Source organism: Schistocerca cancellata, chromosome 6 (genome assembly GCF_023864275.1).
Source record: "Schistocerca cancellata isolate TAMUIC-IGC-003103 chromosome 6, iqSchCanc2.1, whole genome shotgun sequence".
Classification (NCBI taxonomy): Eukaryota; Metazoa; Arthropoda; class Insecta; order Orthoptera; family Acrididae; genus Schistocerca; species Schistocerca cancellata.
The window spans coordinates 73931860-73953796 of record NC_064631.1 but is presented as its reverse complement, the minus strand read 5'-3'; the positions used below and the strand labels follow the sequence as shown (position 1 = coordinate 73953796).

The following is a 21937-nucleotide window of genomic DNA, read 5'->3' as shown; positions in this document are numbered from 1 at the left end:
CAGATTACCCTAGTCCGATGCCCCCTCAAGAGAGGAATTAAAGTTTGTGTTAGGGGGGGGGGGTATTGGACTATGGTAGACAGTGCAGCAGTGTTAGCTGCTATAATTATCGAAGAAAATGTAGATTGTTATAGATTGTTAGCCATAACATTTATAGAAGTGTTGTTTTGACTCAAAGTTTTTTATTCCAGGTGAGAACGCGGTGGTGGCACGTTTTCCCAGTCCTGGGCGTTTTCCCAGTCTCTCTGATGTCTCACGCGCTGAATGCGGTGTGGCTGGTGCGCCCATTGTGCGACAGGCGACACAGCTGAAGGAATGGATGGCCGTTAGTTGTGCTCGAGGAGTGCGAAGCAGGTAACGGTTCGCTGGTTTCCTCAGCTCACAGAAAACCCATGCGTGAGCGCAGCGAGACAGATATCAATAAACATTATACCATAGCAACGTATAATGCATATCCAGCGCGCTAGTAACATAATTGTAAACTATGCAGTCCTTGTACACAATTCCTACACGGCAGTGTGATGAGCAAGTCAGAATTTGAAACACTGTAAAGTTGTTTATGTTGTCGTGTCCGTGACTGTTACTTTTAACTGGCAATGAAGCACATTTTGAGGTACATACGGGTTGTTGAACACTTTTTTTTTAAGAAGATGCAGTCGATACCATTTATAGCAACGTCGCTTTTAGCAACGTATTGGCTATAACAGCGAGATAAAACGGTCCGGTCTAAATCCTATGTAAATGCTTGGTACGACATCGCTTAATACGACTTACCGTATAAAACGACGTATTTTTTATTACATTTTCGGAGAAACATACAGACTCTAACGTCCAATATTTACTTTCGTTTGCTACGTACACAATGTGACACTTATTTTCAAACTCTTATTTTCTGCAGATTGTTGGTTTAAAATCAGGCGCTAAAACGAACAAATCGTCAAATGCAAAATGCATACGCACGTCTTAAATACAAAATGCAGACAAAGATAATTGATGACCTTAAGGAGGACAGTATACTGTAGTATGCACTGCCAAAGCAACTCGTTGAAAAACTAAACAACACTGCCTTCGTTGTGATTGCAGAAAACTGTTGTTGTGGTCTTCAGTCCTGAGACTGGTTTCATGCAGCTCTCCATGCTACTCTATCCTGTGCAAGCTTCTTCATCTCCCAGTACCTACTGCAACCCACATCCTTCTGAATCTGCTTAGTGTATTAATCTCTTGGTCTCCCTCTACGATTTTTACCCTCCACGCTGCCCTCCAATGCTAAATTTGTGATCCCCTGATGCCTCAGAATATGTCCTACCAACCGGTCCCTTCTTCTTGTAAACTTGTGCCACAAGCTCCTCCCCAGTTCTTTTCAGTACCTCTTTATTAGTTATGTGATCTACCCATCTAATCTTCAGCATTCTTCTGTAGCACCACATTTCGAAAGCTTGTATTCTCTTCTTGTCCAAACTATTTATCGTCCACGTTTCACTTCCATACATGGCTACACTCCATACAAATACTTTCAGAAACGACTTCCTGACGCTTAACTCTATACTCGATGTTAACAAATGTCTCTTCTTCGGAAACGCTTTCCTTGCCGTTGCCAGTCTACATTTTATATCCTCTCTACTTCGACCATCATCAGTTATTTTGCTCCCCAAATAGCAAAACTCATTTACTACTTTACGTGTCTCATTTCCTAATCTAATACCCACAGCATCACCCGACTTAATTCGACGACATTCCATTATCCTCGTTTTGCTTTTGTTGATGTTCATCTTATATCCTCCTTTCAAGACACTGCCCATTCCGTTCAACTGCTCTCCCAAAGTGCAGAAAACTAGAAAATTAAATTCCAATATGTGCTATTTTTTAAAGTACAGAGTGTGATTAATAGCTTATTCGTTTTGATGCTTTGTGGTTGTGTGTGTGTGTGTGTGTTAGGTATTTTCAATCAGTTAGGTACAGTACATCGCATTTGTACAACATTTTACTGAGGAACATGGGCAAAGAGCAGGCCTTCATATAATTTATGTACAGAGTACTGTTCATTAGCTACTTTTGATTAATTTTTGTAATACAGTAACTGGAAAGAAATGTGTCACTCATGACTATAATACTATACAGCACTTACAGTACGTTTCAAACATTCCAACATTTTATCTCATTCATCATCCTAGAACATGTTCAACTTATTGATCAGTTTGCATTGTCACTATTTCATTTTTCAATTGTTACAGGTTTTATACATTTTGCTGGCATTTTATTGCTGTACTTACTGCATAAACATAAGAAGAGCTCATCTTCAGCCCCTCTCCAGAAATACTATATTGTGAATACTATAGGTATTTCTGTTACTTTTTGAAGTGTTAATTCTACGACAGCCTAAAATTTGCAAATATCAAACGTTTTTCAAAAAACAAAGCAAAACCCTGTTTGTACGACTATCGGCTATAACTATTGTAAACCGTTGGGCCCTTCGACGTCGTTATAACCGGTTTTGACTGTATGACCCATATTCTTACAAGAGATAGCACTGATCAAAGCAGAAAGAAGTTCGTGTAGACGTATGCCCGGTATGGCGTTCCTAATCACAGTGAGTAAAGTGCTCGGGCGCGCTGGAAAGCGGTGCCCTGGAATTTTTGTGTGTGAAAACTCTTAGACTTCTAAGGAATTTGTAATATTTATACCAACGTGGCTTCTTAAAGAAATGTCGCCGCCCCTGCACTGAAGTAGACGTAGATTTATAGAGTCCGCTGTTTTTGCTGTGAGGCTGTAACCTACCGAGCGAGGTGGCGCAGTGGTAAGACACTGGACTCGCATTCGGAAGGACGACGGTTCAGTCCCGCGTCCGGCCATCCTGATTTAGGTTTTCCGTGATTTCCCTAAATCACTCCAGGCAAATGCCGGGATGGTTCCTATGAAAGGGCACGGCCGACTTCCTTCCCCCATCCTTCCCTAATCCGATGAGACCGATGACCACGCTGTCTGGTCTCCTTCCCCAAACCAACCAGCTGTAACCTTCCGGCAGGCGCGCCTATTTTTGTCAGACGAGCAGGCGCGCATTGCAAAATTTACAACATGAACATTTATCAATAACAACAAGCATGTGCTGAACAAACTATTATATTTACTACCTTCAACATTTATAACAAAAACTTTTGCTCTTAATTCTTGAATAACAATTTAGCCAGTTACTCAGACATACGTTCACTTTCGCAACACCTTTCACAGACAACATCTTCATTAGAGTGCTGTTTCAAAGCAAAGTTGTCACACGCATCATATTAAACTGATGCGGATAAATTGTTTTGACGTTTACAAAGGATACACGTCTAAAGTTTTTTCGCCGGACATTCGGGGCGCTGATCTTCGGAAATCCATGCTTCCCCACGAAACTGCATAAGAGATGACGTGAAACTGGGTAGCAACTATTTGAGTTGACCTCTAGATACCACTTGTTCTTTCATAAGACCTTGTGCTAGCTTCTTGAGATATATACGTCTTCGTGAAGTTATATCTCGCTTTGTGAAGGAAAATAACATTTGTGAACTAGTTCCAGCAAAATTGCCAATGATTATCTCCTTGTAATTCTTGAAACTGAGTAACACACACACTTTATCTACATCATCAACTTCCACTTTCGTCACATTCTAGTCCGCTATGATTTCAGGCTTGCGTGCTTTTAACTGTCGCCGTGTCATGCACAGCAGACAGAAGTATGACAGCACTGTTTTCACATGGAACACGTGAAACTTAAGTATGTGGTGACTTCAATATTAATTTTGTACGCGGTTGTGCAAGAAAACTGATGTTGGAAGATTTTCTAAATTCATATGATCTGATGCAGATTGTGTTTTTTCTAACCAGGGTGAAGGGGAACAGTAGCACAGCAATAGACAATATTTTTGTTCATTCTTCATTACTAGATGGGCAGTCTTCTAGTAAAAGAGTGAATGGCCTTTCAGACCACGATGCACATATATTAAGACTAAAAGGTTTTTGTACTGAAACATATATTATATATAATTGCAAACTTTATAGAGAAGCTAATCCAACCGCAATAGAGTTTTTTAAACCTCGTTAAAGAACAAGAGTGGCAGGATGTTTATAGTGCCGATAGCATAGATGACAAATATAGTGCTTTCTGTAACACATTTCTCATGCTCTTTGAAAGTTGCTTTCTATTAGAACGTTCTAAACAAGATAATAGCAGAAAAAGGCAGCCTGGATGGCTGACTAGTGGGATAAATCATGTAGAACAAAGTGGGAATTATAACAAAATGTCAAAACGAGTCACAATCGAACTACAGTAGCCCATTACAAACAATGCTATAAGGTGCTTAAAAATGTTATCAGTAAGGCAGAGGGTATGTGATACGCAAATAGAATAGCTAATTCACAGGACACAATTAATTCCATATGGTCAGTCTTGAAGGAAGTGTCTGGTCAGCTGCGCTAAGTCGACGATATAAAGTCAGTTCGCAGTACGCTGTAGAGCCAAAGAAACTGGTACACCTGCCTGATATCGTGCAGGGCCCCCGTGAGCACTCAGGGGTGCCAAAACACAATGTGACATGGACTAAATCAATGTCTGAAGTAGTGCTGGAGGGAACTGGCACCATGTATCCTGCAGGGCTGTCCACAAATCCGTAAGAGAACGAGGAGGTGGGGATCTCGTCTCATTAGAACGTTGCAAGGCATCCCAGATACGCTCAGTAATGTTAATATCTGGTGAGTTTGGTGGCCAGCGGAAGCGTTTAAACTCGAGAGTGTTCCTGGAGCCACTCTGTAGCAATTCTAGACGTGTGGGGTGTCTCATTATGTTGATGGACTTGCTCAAATCCGCCGGAATGCACAATGGACATGAACGAATGATTACGTACGTGTCACCTGTCAGAGTCGTATCTAGACGTATCAGGCGCCCCACACCGTTACAGAGCTTCTACCAGCTTGAACAGCCCCATGCTGACATGCAGAGTCCATGGATTCATGAGGGTGTCTCCTTACCAGTGCAGGTCCATCGGCTCGACGCGATTTGAAACGAGACTCGTCCGACCAGGCAGCATGTTTCCAGTCATCAATAGTCCAGTGTCGGTGTTGACGGGCCCAGGCGACGAGTAAAGCTTTGTGTAGTGCAGTCATCAAGGGTAGGCGAGTGGTCCTGCGGCTCCGGAAGCCCATATCAATGATGTTTCATTGAATGGTTCACGCGATTGACACTTGTTGATGGCCCTGCATTGAAAACTGCAGCAGTTCGCGGAAGGGTTGCACTTCGGTCGCGTTGAACGATTCTCTTCAGTCGTCGTTGATCTCGTTCTTGCAGGATCTTTTTCCGGCCGCAGTGATGTCCGAGATCTGTTGCTTCACCGGATTCCTGATAATCACGGCACACTCGTGAAATTGCGCCCGCATCTCGTGGTCGTGCGGTAGCGTTCTCGCTTCCCACGCCCGGGTTTCCGGGGGGGTCAGGGATTTTCTCTGCCTCGTGATGGCTGGGTGTTGTGTGCTGTCCTTAGGTTAGTTAGGTTTAAGTAGTTCTAAGTTCTAGGGGACTGATGACCATAGATGTTAAGTCCCATAGTGCTCAGAGCCATTTTTCGTGAAATTGCGCCGACTATAATACCACGTGAAACTCGCTTAAATCTTGATAACCTGCCATTGTAGCATCTAACAACTGCACCAGACACTTATCTAGGCGTTGCCGACCGCAGTGCCGTATTCTGCCTGTTTACATATCTCTGTATTTGAATACGCATGCCTATACCAGTTTATTTGGCGCTTCAGTGTAGAAGTGATTCTGTTACTGAAAAGTCAGATATGTGTACAGTATTTAACAACCACTTTCTGAGCATTGAAAGTCTCTTCGGGTTTGCTGCCGGATACTAAAATCAACTTGACTCGATATTTCGGCGATCCAACTGTTCGCCATCTTCAGGAAATGCTGCTTCTGCTGATGAGTCCCGCTGAGAACTGGCGCAAGATTGCAATTCGACGTCCTATATACGGCACCGTTCAGTACACGGCGCATGCGCCGCCCGTCACGGTTTCTGGCTATCTAATGACCCCACAGAAAGGATCAAACGTAAGACACTTTCACTGCTGAAAAAGAGTTCGTTGTCAGATGATTAACGTAAGAAACTTCATCCTGGTGCTGCCGTTCCGCCTAGGTTGTATGGTCTGCCTAAGTTGCATACGGAAGGGGTTCCCCTACGCCCTATTGTTAGTAATTTGGTTGCACCGACCTATAACGTGACAAAGTATTTATCATCTGCACTCAGTCCATTTGTTGGCAAATGTGAACACCATATATCCAGTTCGGTGGATTTTATTCGACGATTGGGATCTTTGAAGTTGAGTCCTTCAGATCTGTTAGTGAGTTTCGACGTGGTATCCCTATTTACACGAGTTCCTCTGGAAGAGTCCCTTAGTTTGATCGATGAAAAACTGGACGAAGAGCTGGTGAAGCTTTGTCGTCATGTGCTGACCTCCACGTATTTTTTATTTAACGGTAACATTTTTGAACAGAATGACGGAGTGGCTATGGGTAGTCCTTTGTCACCCATAGTCCCCAATTTATTTATGGAGGACTTCGAGGCTACGGCACTGAGGACTTCAGCTTTGCAACCAACGTGCTTCTGGAGATACGTGGACGATACCTTCTTCGTATGGCCGCATGGACGTGATGCTCTTAACAGGTTTTTGGACCACTTCAACTGTCTTCATCCCCGTATCAAATTTACTATGGAGGTTGAAAATGATGGGATGCTTCCATTTTTAGACGTAATGGTTTATAAAAAACCAGATGGAACTTTGGGACACAGTGTTCACCGAAAGCCGACACACACAGATTTGTACCTGCAGCCTCAGAGTTGTCATCCACCACACCAACGTAGTGGCGTCCTTAGGACCTTGGTACGGAGAGCATATGTCATTTCCGACGCAGACAGCTTAACCCTAGAACTTGAGCATTTGATGACTGTTTTTAAGGAAAATGGATACACCGAGAAACAGATTCGTCGGGCCATGGAATTTGGACCGTCTCCGGAGGTGTTCGAAGAGGAACATAGATCTGTGGCCTTTCTTCCTTATGCTGGAGGCTTATCGTTTAAGATTGGACGAATTTTAAGGAGTTTTAACATCAAGAGTGTGTTCCGTCCACCTTCTAAGATTAGGGCTCTGCTCGGCCCTGTGAAGGATGATTTGGGACTTAGGAAACCCGGGGTGTACAAAATCCCGTGTCAATGTGGGAAAGCTTACGTTGGCCGTTCTATTCGCACAGTGAATGACAGGTGTGTGGAACATCGCCGTCACACGAGGCTACAACAGCCGGAAAAATCGGCCGTAGCAGAACACTGCCTAAATGAGGGACAGAAAATGAAATTTGAGGAAACTGTTGTAATTGCCAACATTTCCGGTTTTTGGAATAGTGTATATAAAGAGGCGATTGAAATTAGGTTGGCTGATAATTTAATCAACAGGGACAATGGGTTTCCTCTTAGCAAAACGTGGAATCCTGTATTATCTCGCATCAAAACTGAACGTTCTTCGATGCGGCCTTGATTGCGATATATCGTTGCCAGCAGTGTTTCACTAAGGGCGGCGCCACCTCCCTGTTTTGGAAGCCAGAAACCGTGACGGGCGGCGCATGCGCCGTGTACTGAACGGTGGTGTATATAGGACGTCGAATTGCAATTTTGCGCCAGTTCTCAGCGGGACTCATCAGCAGAAGCAGCATTTCCTGAAGATGGCGAACAGTTGGATCGCCGAAATATCGAGTCAAGTTGATTTTAGGATCCGGCAGCAAACCCGAAGAGACTTTCAAGACTTACTACGCCGGGAAAGCCTACGTAGTCACTTTCTGAGCATTGCTGGTGAATTAAATAAAAACTTAATTTCTACAGGGAATTACATAACACTCCTAATAAATGCCTCTGCGAGACTGATGTCTGAAATACTGCTCTGCGATACTGATAAGGGGGAGACGGAGTCAGTAATTAAATTACTGAAGATTACGGACTCTCATGGATATGATGGAATACCTAGTAGAATATTAAAGTGTTGTGCTGCACACGTTAGCCCTGTACTTAGCCACGTTTGTAACTTTTCCTTTAAGGTTTGTTCAAATGGCTCTGAGCACTATGGGACTTAACTTCTGAGGTCATCAATCCCCTAGAACTTAGATCTACTTAAACCTAACCTAAGGACATCACGCACAACCATGCCCGAGGCAGGATTCGAACCTGCGACCGTATCGGTCGTGCGGTGCCAGACTGTAGCGCCTAGAACCGCTCGACCACACCGGCCGGTTTCCCTTTAAGGACAGTCAGTTTTCTGAATGATTAAAATGGTAGTAAAGCTGCCATATGAAAAGGGAGAAGGGATAATGTAGACAAATTTATACCTTTTCTATGCCATCAGTGTTTGCTGAAGGTCTTGAGAAGTCTGTGCATGCAAGGATAATTGATCATTTTATTTCACACAATTTGCTATCAAATATTCAGTTCGATTTTAGAAGTGGTTTAACAACTGAAAATGCTAAATTCTCTTTTCTGTGTGTGGTACTGGATGGATTAAACAGAAATGTTCCTACACTAGACATCTTTGTTGATTTAATTAATGCGTTTGATTGTGTTGATAGCAAAATATTGCTCCAGAAGTTGTACCATTATGGAATATGGGGAGTAGCTCACAATTGGTTCACCTCTTACTTCAGTAACAGACAGAAAAAGATCGTTATCCACATTGTTGAGAATGGAGCACAGTTAAATGGGGGCTGCCCCAGGGATAAGTGCTGGGGCCACTCCTGTTCCTTATTAATACAAGTGATATGCCCTCTAATATTACAGGTGATTCTAAAATATTTGTTTGCTGATGACACTAGGTGGCAGTAAAGTATGTTGTATGGAACATTGGCATTGTTTCAAATTGTGCAGTTCAAGACATAAGTTCATGACTTGTAAAAAATAAACTAACGCTAAATCACAGTAAGACTTAGTTTTTATAGTTTCCAACACACAGTTCAACAATACTCGATATCTTAATTTCACAGAATGGGCATATGTTTAGTGAAACTGAACAGTTCAGATTTCTACGTGTTCAGATAGATAGGTAACTGTCATGGATAGCCCACGTTCGGGATCTAGTACAAAGACTTAATGCTGTCATTTTTACTATTCGAACGATATCTGAAGTAAGTGATAGTTCCACACGAAAAGTAGTCTACTTTGCTTGTTTTCATTCACTTATGACGTATGGTAATTATATTTTAGGGATCTCTTCCCATTCTCAAATGACATTGTTGGCTCAGAAACTAGCGGTTTGGTCAGTAAGTGTTGCAAGTTAGCGTACCTCTTGTCCACTCCTGTTCATTAGTCTGGGTATTCTGACATTGGCCTCTCAATACATATATTCTTTACTGTCGTTTCTTGTTAACAATATCAGCAGCCGGCCGTTGTGGCCGAGCGGTTCTACGTGCTTCAGCCCGGAACCGCGCGACCGCTACGGTCGCAGGTTCGAATCCTGCCTCGGGCATGGATGTGTGTGATGTCCTTAGGTTAGTTAGGTTTAAATAGTTCTAAGTTCTAGGGGACTGATGACCTCAGATGTTAAGTCCCATAGTGCTCAGAGCCATTTGAACCAATATCAGCTTATTCCCATGAGTTAGCAGCTTTCACTCAGCTAACACTAGGCAGAAATCCAATCTGCATTTGGATCGCATTTCCTTGACTCTTGTGCAGAAACGCGTGCAGCATACTACTGCATCCATTTTCAATAAGTATACTGCTGCATCCATTTTCAATAAGGTATCACAAAAATTCAAATGCTATCAGTCTTGGGGTCACTCCTTCTATTCTGTCGAGGAGTACCTTGAAAAATTAAGCTGATTCCTGTCTTATGTTGTTGACTGCATTTACATCAGCTCATAGCTCGTCCTTTTTTGGGGTTCATAAATATTTTATTTTATCTGTTATTACTTGTATGTTGTAATTTTTGTACTGACACATACCACGAGCTTGGTGATTTGCTCCACAATTTGGCCCCACGGAACTAGACGTGTAAAATAGAAAAAAAGGTCTTATCCTGCTGCAATTCAAACATTGCACTTACAATATCTCTTGTTTTGTTTGAGAGAAATTCTCAACGAATTTCACGTCTGTTCTTCCTCATTGTACCAATCAAAGTGATTTTCTTCTGCAGCAAATATTCAGAAATTCTCAGTTGTAAGGTTCCAGTTAGTTTTCTATAGGCACCACCAGTCTTTTCATAGTTCCATACATATGCATGTTCGCCTTTTCTTGTTCCAGTCAAAAAACAGATTCCAAACACAGCCATTATTTCGTGCCGTGATGTGACTTTAGTATCTCTTTTGCGCAAGAGTTGATGCCTGTTGAAACGTCCCCTTAGAAAAATTTAAAAAAGACAGTTCTAGAAACCTCTTACGTTATTTGATTGTCAAACAGCTGAACGTACTCAAACAGTTTTCTCTTTCCTTATTCTGATCATCACTAAACTGAGACACAATATTTTTAGCGCAACGCAGCCTGACTTTCAATAATCCCTACAAAAGAATGGCCCTGACTAACAATAACCTATACCTTTCATGAATCACTTAACCTCACAAAAATCTTCGTTATTCGAACTACTGCAATACAGCGAGCGCCACTACTGCCAGCTAAATAAAAGATTCTAACTACTGAAGGCACTAACTACTGGTAGGCATAGTTAGCAAATGAAAGATTTTGATAGAGAACAAACAATGTATTTACCTCAATAGTGTTCAAAAGTCGTAATATATATATCAGTTCATGACATCCAGTCTTACAAATTTCCTTTTTCTGACTGACACACGTCCAGATCATCCGCTCTCAAAACTCCGCCATCTCTCTCCCCACATCCACCACTGCTGGCGGCTCACCTCCAACTGCGCAACGCTACGCGCTGCTTCGCCCAACGCTACACAGGCGAATATTCCAACAATGAGTCCAACGATCCACAGACTGCACACAGCACAGTCAGTGATTTTCATACAGAGCGCTACGTGGTGTTATCAGCATAAAAACCTAAACAGCCTACTACACTGTCTCGCTGCCTATTTATATACGTGTTGTTATGGTTTACGATTTCATCAATAATGTCAGCTAAGTCTATCACATTTCTTTTTGGGCTTGGTAGAACTTGCACAACATTTTTTTTCTATTGGTTGCTGTTGTTTTAGCACACTTGCTTTTACACCAGCTCTGTCTTTTCCAGTAAATAACTCCTACACATCTGCTATCTGAGATCACGATCATCCTCACCCTCATATTCAGATTCACTGCCTTTGTTATGCAATTTACAAACTATGCTGCAACCACTGTGCTGCCTTCTACATTGGCATGACAACTAATAATCTGTCTGTCCGCATGATTGGCAACTGACAAATTGTGACCGAGAGGCATCTGGACCACTCAGTTGCTGAACATGCTTAGAGTTTTCATCACTCAAATCCACTTCACTTTCCTCCTGGTCTGAAAAGTGTGGATAGACTTCATAATCAGTTTCTTCGAGTAGTTAGTGAATTTTCTCGTCTCATACACCCTTTGAACTGAAATAAAACATCTGAAGAAATGAAATGAATACACGACTTCAGATGCCATTATAACCAAATTAACGTGTAATGTGCATGTATACAAAATAAAGAACAATGAATAAGTATAGTGAACGTCTTATTACACTTACCTCTGCATACTGACTTCTGGGCCAAATCTTTGCAGCTGTCACACCAGCAGACGCGCATGTACTTTTTACAACATTAGACACCTCGTTGCTTACAATTCAGAAAATAAACTGAGAGCTTTTCAGAGGAACTGAAGCCGCCTTAAAAGCTACGAGTACTTGTTCATCTTCGCTACTGTGAAATGCATCTCTTTCGCTGAACAAGTGCTCACAGCTCTTACAGTATGCATTTCAGAGACCATGTTTACTAGACTTGATTGCTTCGAGAGATCGTTCCCTTCATATCCCTGAATACTGACCATTCCTCCTGGAGGTAATATCTCAAAGCTGAGGCATCGGTTTGGCATAAAAACCGCTGCTGTTGTACTTTATACAACAGCGCGTCCGGGCGAGGGTTAATGGAACCGGAATGAAATAGGCTGCCGCTCTTTCCTACTGTATTAAGAGTTCCGTTGACTATTAATATTCCAGCAATTTTTTTTACGAGCTTTTCTTCAGATAAAATAGTGAAGTGAATAACACCCTTATGTACACCCAAAAGTGTCACTCGCAAAGTTACCAGTCGTTCATTACTACTTTCCAACTGGGTAACAAATATTTTTAACACATCACAAGCTAAATTATACTTTCCTAAACAAAGTAATAATCTGCATAGCTCGCAGACACCCGATCTTACACACGCACAGCATTCCAGACGACTTGGCACTCAGCACCATCTGCGTTCCGACTGTGTGACTGAACCTCGCTAATCGGTCATTCGGAACGAAGCCCATGGCACACGAAATGATTCGACCGTTTCTAGTAATTCAACTACGAGTACTTATGTTCATAATAAAATATTTGTGACTATATAATGATAGCACGGCATTAACAGGTTCTTCCACATTATTATGGACAAAATCTTAATAATAATTTAGCAATAATTAATAACCAACAAAAAGATTTTTTTGCCACGAAGGCCAGATGGTAATACCTCCATATTTTATTACAACAGCCAGTCATAAGAGAAGTGCATTCAGCTGCGGCAATTTCTCACGATTACTGTAACCAGGTAGCAGCGTCCGACAGTTCTTGCTTCACTCCACCTCATGACGTTACTTGTTTGCTACTGTATCTTCGCCCAACTGGGATGTAATATGTGGGAATAAAGCTATAGCTCTGAGGGAGAAATGTTACACCACAAACAAATACTTGTTGCGATACGGATCATTTTATTCGTCTCGACAACTGTCAGCACTAATCGATGTAGATTTTATTCCTGTTGCCGTTTATTGCACAAAGTTTTTCTGTTTTAACAAGTATTTATTTCGCGGTCACAACAGTGCAAAAAACAGCCAAATACAGAGGCCGCTGGTAATACAGGGCAGAGTTCAGAGACATCACTTAAGTTGGACATTTCGTCCGAAAGTTTGTCCTCCGACCTTAAGTAACCTACAGGCAATTAATAAACCTTAAAGCAAAGGTGTAGTAGATACGTTCTCGTAACGCATCTCGCTCCTAACAACATTCTTTGAAGTTACTGAGAACAGTGTTCTTGCCAGATTCACACTATCCTGAAGCGTTATTGAAGCTGTGGAATTGACGGTTATATTCTTCGGTGTGCTGATATAATTTGAACAACTGCCTCATTTCTGAAGCACTTATAAGAATAATAAGACAAACGCAACACAGACATTATATATATAAATATATACAATCTTCATCCTGTGACTGCTATGAATGTAAGACAGGAGCTCACAAAAATAAATACTATAAGACATTCTAAAACGTAAGCAAATATTAGTTTCAACACAAACTTATGTTTTTTTATGGACTCCCCGTATTATATCTTACGCAGTCAATAACGTGAAAAATCACAAAAAGAATGTCGTTGATTCAATCGCAATGCGTCAATTATATCCCGAGAAACTGCAAAGCGAAGTTGACGCTTGAAATAAACGAAGTGCAACGCTATTGCTCATCTCGAGATCCAAGTGTGAACCCCACGTTGCTCCTAACTGCGATGTGATTGACGTACGTAGTCTTACTTTCACTGTTATCACTAGTGCCGACAGTAATAACAGGGTTTCCTGCCACAAACATTGTTGTCTGAATATCACGCGTGCATGTCGGGGTATGCAATAAAGGCGCGCATCGTTTATTTCGTTTCGCATTTTCTCGTGATGTAATTGACGTATTGCTATGCAACCAATGCCATTCTATTTGTGATTTTTCATGTTTTTGATAGCTAGGAAATACTGCGGGGTGTCCATTAAAAAAAGTTAATTTGTGTTGAAAGTTATATTTGGTTAAGTTTTAGTGTGTCTCATAGTATTTACTTTTATGATCCCCTGCCTTGAAGTCGTTCTTCAATATCTGTTCTTGTACCAGAGGTATTTGCGCTGAAACGTTTGAATGGGCCACCCTGTATACAGGGTTATTACAAATGACTGAAGCGATTTCACAGCTCTACAAAAACTTTATTATTTGAGATATTTTCACAATGCTTTGCACACACATACAAAAACTCAAAAAGTTTTTTTAGGCATTCACAAATGTTCGATATGTGCCCCCTTTAGTGATTCGGCAGACATCAAGCCGATAATCAAGTTCCTCCTACACTCGGCGCAGCATGTCCCCATCAATGAGTTCGAAATGGCGGCAAATCGAAAGATTTGCACCAGGCGAAGGGTTAACCCGTCGGGAGGCCCTCGTCACACGACATTTCATCTATTGCGCTGCCTGGAAGCGTTGTCGTCCGTGGGCAGTGTTTACAAAATCCTTACCAGTCTCTGGCGTACTACGGGCTCTGGACGTCTTTGTGTTGGCTATTCGTTGCGCCGTGTTAAAAGTGAACTCAAAACAAGTCGAAATAGCGTTATTAGTACCGTACGTTTAAATTTCCGGCATTACAGGATGTTAGCGCAGATTAGTACAAAAACAGAAATTTTAAGAACGAGTCGTATGATTTGTTGCTCAGAAAGCACAGAGAATGGTACCCTAAGGTCACAAAGGAAGACGTTTTTTAAAAAAAAAATTAATTAATGGAACGTTATGAATAATGGTGTATATATACAGATATTTATGTGTGTGTATACATTAGCCGAATATTATCGTTTAGTGCACGTATTATTGCATCACACATCTCCAAACTAAGTCTCAAATATCTTAAAGCGAAACAGCACTGTAAATTTAAAATTTTCGAAAGGAAACAAGGAATAGGAGCGGAAAAGCAAGCGCTAATTTCGCAGAATTGTTGCTCTTATTGTAGGTTTCTTTCTTTTTTTCCCATGGGGATATGGGTGTCCGCAGGAATTTATGGAGGTGGTTAGTTTCGAGACTTATCATGTCACAGAAACTAAGCTCTATAAATGACTCAAAAAACTTATTATATCCCAAAAATGGCTCTGACCACTATGGGACTTGACATCTTAGGTCATCAGTCCCCTAGAACTTAGAACTACTTAAACCTAACTAACCTAAGGACATCACACACAGTCATGCCCGAGGCAGGATGCGAACCTGCGACCGTAGCGGTCGCACGGTTCCAGACTGAAGCGCCTAGAAACGCTCGGCCACAGCGGCCGGCTATCCAAGAGAATTGAGGCTTATTTACTGAATATTTGTTCTTGGTAAATTACTGTGATAGTTAAAACCAATGATGAATTACACAGTCATTGCTAAAACCGTAGTATTGTATCACTGGTATCGGTGAAGTACCGCTACATTTGGCAAATCGAGAGAAGTGTGTGCGTTTTTTGTTGTGGATAAAAACTCCGTACTCCATATTCCAAACTCGGGAGATGGGGGGGGGGGGGCAGTGGGATGTTCGTGATCTCTGACGCTCCCTGATTCAATTTTTAATCTGTTTTTTGTGCTTGCAAAAAAGTGGAGCAATCGTCCAAGATTCCGAACGACAGTATTATTTAGCAGTCTAGGGAGACCTTAAATAATGCTGCACGATATTACTGGCCGTCTAGGGGCCGCTTCAGTTCAAGCTGTCATCGTAGTTACTGAGCGTACGTCGCTTACACGTCAGGAAAAAAATGCATCTTCGGAACTTTTTGGACGGACGGTGTAGACTCTCTCTGTCCTAGTGAGGTACGTTGGACAGGGTCGTAAGAAATCATTTCGCATGATTCACTGATGGCCTCCCACTGTTCCAGCCAAGAGGAAACTGATGGCCTACCACCGTTCCAGTCAACAGGAAACCTTGGCGATAGTACTTTGCAGACCAGTTTTGTGCGGGAGGACACGGTCGACTTGTGTTCCGGTCAGACGGAAACCTCGGCGAGAGTACAGCAGTTTGGCTCACCAGTTCTGGGTGGAAGTGCCAGGAAGAAGACTTCCTTGAGTCACGCAGCGCCTGCAACGTTTGCGGAGGCGTGTCTAGGCGAGGTCACGCGCGGCGCCCTGCCGTCCTTACTTCGCCGCCCAGAAGGTTGCGATATTGTCGTCATGGAGACGACCCTGGCGCGGAGAACGCCCAGCGGACAAACCGGCTGAGAATATCCGGATTAACTTGCGGGCAGACGATCGACACCAGTGTCTCTCCCCGATGTTATTCAATCTGTATATTGAGCAAGCAGTAAAGGAAACAAAAGAAAAATTCGGAGTAGGTATTAAAATTCATGGAGAAGAAGTAAAAACTTTGAGGTTCGCCGATGACATTGTAATTCTGTCAGAGACAGCAAAGGACTTGGAAGAGCAGTTGAACGGAATGGACAGTGTCTTGAAAGGAGGATATAAGATGAACATCAACAAAAGCAAAACGAGGATAATGGAATGTAGTCAAATTAAGTCGGGTGATGCAGAGGGAATTAGATTAGGAAATGAGACACTTAAAGTAGTAAAGGAGTTTTGCTATTTAGGGAGTAAAATAACTGATGATGGTCGAAGTAGAGAGGATATAAAATGTAGACTGGCAATGGCAAGGAAAGCGTTTCTGAAGAAGAGAAATTTGTTAACATCGAGTATAGATTTAAGTGTCAGGAAGTTGTTTCTGAAAGTATTTGTATGGAGTGTAGCCATGTATGGAAGTGAAACATGGACGATAACCAGTTTGGACAAGAAGAGAATAGAAGCTTTCGAAATGTGGTGCTACAGAAGAATGCTAAAGATAAGGTGGGTAGATCACGTAACTAATGAGGAGGTATTGAATAGGATTGGGGAGAAGAGAAGTTTGTGGCACAACTTGACTAGAAGAAGGGATCGGTTGGTACGACATGTTTTGAGGCATCAAGGGATCACAAATTTAGCATTGGAGGGCAGCGTGGAGGGTAAAAATCGTAGAGGGAGACCAAGAGATAAATACACTAAGCAGATTCAGAAGGATGTAGGTTGCGGTAGGTACTGGGAGATAAAGAGGCTTGCACAGGATAGAGTAGCATGGAGAGCTGCATCAAACCAGTCTCAGGACTGAAGACCACAACAACAACAACATCGCCCAAGGCAAACGCCTTTGACGTTCAAAGCCAAAGGTATGACTTGTGACGGGGAAATACTGTCACGTGGTAACTTCGCTCAAGTCAGAATGCGAAGGTAGGGTCGTAAACGAAGTACAACACTTAACACTGAAAGTGCGTTTATTACGAACACCGACTTACAGCCAGAACATAACTGAACCTGTGCGTGGAGAGTGCTGCTATTTATACAAACATCGAATACTCGGTAATGTACAAATACTACAAACAGAAGAATCTTCGAGAAATAATAAACACTAAATAACAAATAATTCTAATCATAGGGCTTGAAACGGCCGCCCGCAGAACGGCAACCAGCGACGATAATATTGCTGCGCTATACTGCACGCACCACACCTCCCAGTAATATTGATGCAGTGTTTTTCTCATAATGTGAGCTTCAAACTTGCATCTTCCTAATCGTTGGCGCCAGTGTGACGGTAACAGCGAGCACTAACTGACGTTTACTGTTCACTTGTGCGATTCTAAAATCTTACGTTCGTGCCAACTGTGAGATTCGTAGTGTAACACGTAGTGTAATTCTGAATATGAAATTGTCCGATCTACTGAAATATACAGAACGATAACCGAAGTTTAGTACTGTAGTGGACTGACAAGACAGCGAGTCCACAGTGACGGGTAACCGAAAGGCACGCGTTTACACACGCCGGCTGGCGTTATGTCTGAAACAGGATACGTAATGAATGCTATAAAGAAAAGTAGGTAGTTGCTGGAATACTTAACTTTAATCCATCATTTGTATACAGCATTCTTGATGATACAAGTGAGACTCTCTCTAGAAATGGTTAATGGCGCCTTGCTAGGTCGTAGCCATGGACTTAGCTGAAGGCTATTCTATCTCTCGGCTAATGAGAGAAAGGCTTCGTCAGTGTAGTCGCTAGCAAAGTCGTCGTACAACTGGGGCGAGTGCTAGTACGTCTCCCAAGACCTGCCGTGTGGTGGCGCTCGGTCTGCGATCACTGACAGTGGCGACACGCGGGTCCGACATGTACTAATGGACCGCGGCCGATTTAAAGCTACCACCTAGCAAGTGTGGTGTCTCGCGGTGACACCACAATTACAATGTGATGAATGATTCTTCAGTTTGTGATGTAGTCAAGCCTGATACACGTGCTGAAGTCTCCGATGTGAATGGATGTCGATAATTTCATCTGTACGTAGAAAAGCTAATAGACGGTAATTCAGCTGCCACTGCTGCAATGTTATAGCAGGCCGTAAAAAATCATAAGCGAGACTTTCATATTCTTTCGCTCGCTATGCGCAGACTATTGCGTTGGTACATAAGTTAGTAGCGTTTTCCCGTAAGTTTAATAAACACAACAGATGCACGTAACAGATACTTTAGTCATCAGTAATACATTCTCCTTCACTATTTAGGACAATCTGCCAACACTGTGGTAAATTTTCAATTCAGCGACTGTAGAAATCAAGTAATTTTGAGGCGAAGAACTCGTCGAGCCATGTTCGAGAGCATATTCATCCGGAAAGGAAGCACCTTCAAGGTTGTTCGATAGAGAGCGGAAAGGCGAAAATGTGAATAAGGCGGGTGCGGAATGCCTTCCCAACCCAACTGCTGTAAAGTGTTTTCTGTCAGTCCAGCAGAATGCGAGAAGACATCGTGGTGTAGCATCATTTCACTCGCTCTTCCTGGTCGTCGCTCTTGGATTGCGTCTGCAAGACGTCTCACTTATCGACAGTAAATGTCAGCAGAGATGGTTACAACTCAGGAAAGTAGTTCGTAGTACAACACACGATCGATGTTCCGCCACATGTACAACATTATCTTTCGTGGATGCCCACAGATCTTTGTACGGGGAGTTGCTGCTTTGTTTCGGCTCAACCGTTCCTCTCTTTCCCTTACGTAAGCATAAACACACTGTTTCTCGTCACCAGAACGATACAGGATAGGAATGATCGGTGTTGCTCACGAGCCAGTTGAGCAAGCAGAGATGCACATAGGGCCACCCACTGATTTTTCTGATCTTTGGCTTAGAGCATGCGGTACCCATACACCCGATGTTTGAACCTTCCACACAGCATGCAGATGTCGCACGACGGTGGAATGATCACAGTTCTTCTCATTTGCCAGTTCTCGACCACACCGAAGTGGATCATTATGGGTTAATGCGTTTTAAGGATCTTCAACAAACCCGGAAGGTCTTCCTGAACATAGTCACTAACGTCGGAATGATCCTCCTTAAAAAGAGAAAACCATTTTCTTGCCGTGCCCTGTCCAGTGTCATTACTGGCATATCCCCAAATACGTTGTTTCTGGCCGACTCTGCTGTTTTCATCCCTCTATTGAACTGAAACTGAAGAACATGATGGAAATGTTCTGATTTATCCACTTAGCACTCTATTTTCAAGCGTCCACAGCTCCGCTCACTATCTCCAAATGACGAAATGACAATATGTAAACTCAAATAGCAGTAGTGAACTACGAACAAAAAATGACAATCGATAAATAAACCAATATTAACCGGAATACCAACATGCAAAACAAAAACTCTACGAACTTCTGCACCAACCGATAAGTAGTCACACAGAAAACGTGAACAGGACACATTGTGTACGAAATTTAATGTAGTGGTGGTTGTTAAAGTTTAACGTCCCGTCGACAACGAGGTCATTAGAGACGGAGCGCAAGCTCGGATTAGGGAAGGATTGGGAAGGAAATCGGCCGTGCCCTTTCAAAGGAACCATCCCGGCATTTGCCTGAAACGATTTAGGGAAATCACGGAAAACCTAAATCAGGATGGCCGGAGACGGGATTGAACCGTCGTCCTCCCGAATTTTAATGTAGTTAAGTTTTGCACTGGGATACGTTTTCCCTGGAGGGCAAGGTTTTAGAAGTATTCAAGAAAAACGCACAAAGTTGACCTTCAACACCTCTATCCCCCCTCCCCCCCTCTCCCCTCCTTCATTCCTCACCATTCAAGCCTTGCAGTATCTTGTTCGTGACACTGACTTCTACCGCCATCCAAAAATTTCTGGCTTCACGATCTATTCCTGATATTCGACCTTGTTTGGCCACTATTGATTGGGCTATTACGCCACCAATCAACTCGGCTATTTCGTTAGCGTTATTAATTCAAACATGCCCGTGAGTTGAATGAAAGCAAAACGACACTAGTAAACGATACGCTGTAACTAATTACGGTGACAATTCGATCCACATTTAACACTTAAAAGCTAGATTCTTAGTCAGATTGCTTGACGAATACAACGAAGTAAATGTTTGTTTCATTCTGTTAAAATTCACAAAATGGTTGCGTAAAATTGACACAAACGTCAATTTTATAATTTTTAAGTGCTCGACTAAGCGTGTGGCTTAATAAGGTCAGTCAGTGAAGGCTAGAAAAGGCCAGGTGTGGCAAAGAATTCGTACAGTCGCAAATTTTCGTACAGCGGTATGAGGCACTGCTGTTAACAACGGACTAGAAATCCTGAACTGCGCGGCGTGATTGTCGGAGTGTGGGTGCGTCTTATGGTCACTTTAGTACGTTATTCTTGAATAACTCGAAAACTAAAGGCTCTAGTGAAAACTTATCTCGGTAGAAAACTACATTAAATTTCCTACAAAGAGGTCCTGTTCTTATGTAATTCTTCTTGCTTTCCCGGCGATCTGTTGACATCTTGGATATTCGGGAATGTTCGCGTCGTTCTCGCACGATATTTCAACAGCGTGCCTAGGTGGTACCTAGGACTCAGTCTCAGATAGCACCTGAAGAAGACAGCGAGGCACGCTGTTGAAATATCGTGCGAGAACGAAAGTGCTGTTCTTTTTTGTGTAGGATTCATGGTTTGCTTGTAACGAGCGAACAAATATAAAAATCTCGCGCGAGGTGTTTGAAGACCACATATAATGTTGCGGTATACATAAAACGACATTGGTAAGGGTAGCTGAATCGCCCTGTGTAACTGTATGTTAACAAAGAGACTTTATTTCACTCAGAACTATTTATATGGTATGTAATTACTACGACTTTTTGAAGTTTCACTATTAAAACCCATATATTTATTTTTGCTGTGTTTTGCTAAGTTATGTATGGGCCAATACAAACGATGTTCTTGACGACTATGTAAATCGTTTAAAGCTTCTCAGATGTTATTTTTGTACCTCTTCTGGTCCGCACTTGGCGGGAAGACTGGTTGTATATCGGGGTGTTGGAAAGACGGTTGTAAAAGTTTGGTTCTGAAATAACGACTTTCAAGGAACTTTTTCTGAGACTATCTTGTGAACCAGGTGTCTACAAATTTATAAATACACAAGATTCAATGGAAAAACTGTTTTATTTGATAGTTAACGACCCATCAAGTCAACATAACTGGAAATAATATATTTCTTTGTATAGACAAATCTACAGGCCTAATCATGTTCTGAAAAGAACACAACGAGGCCAACTTAAAGACAATCATCTCTGTAAAACCTATTTTTTGAGTAAAGTAAACATGCTTTTCAGTGAAACTTATTTTAGTGTGAAACGTCCCCTTTGAACAATTATACAAGACTGTGCTTAAACTGACACAATATTTTTAGCGCAACGCAATCTGACTTTCAAAAATCGCTACAAAAGAATGGCCCTGACTAACATTAACCTATACCTTTCACAAATCACTTACCTCACAAAAATCCTCATTACTCGAACTACTGCAATACAGCGAACGCCACTACTGGCAGCTAAATAAAAGATTCAAACTACGGAAGGCACTAACTACTGATAGGGATAGTTAGCAAATGAAAGATTTTAATAGAGAACAAACAA

The 21937-nt window shown here is 42.2% G+C and overlaps 1 protein-coding gene across 1 annotated transcript in view; it reads left to right on the top strand.

Moving 5' to 3' along the window:
* The first annotated feature begins 226 nt into the window (after positions 1-226).
* LOC126190673 (uncharacterized) overlaps positions 227-21937 on the top strand; it is a 282457-nt gene continuing 260746 nt past the window's right edge. The window contains exon 1 of the mRNA XM_049931124.1: positions 227-354. Coding sequence (XP_049787081.1) covers positions 320-354 — 35 coding nt within the window. The 5' untranslated portion in view covers positions 227-319. The remainder of the gene's footprint in view (positions 355-21937) is intronic.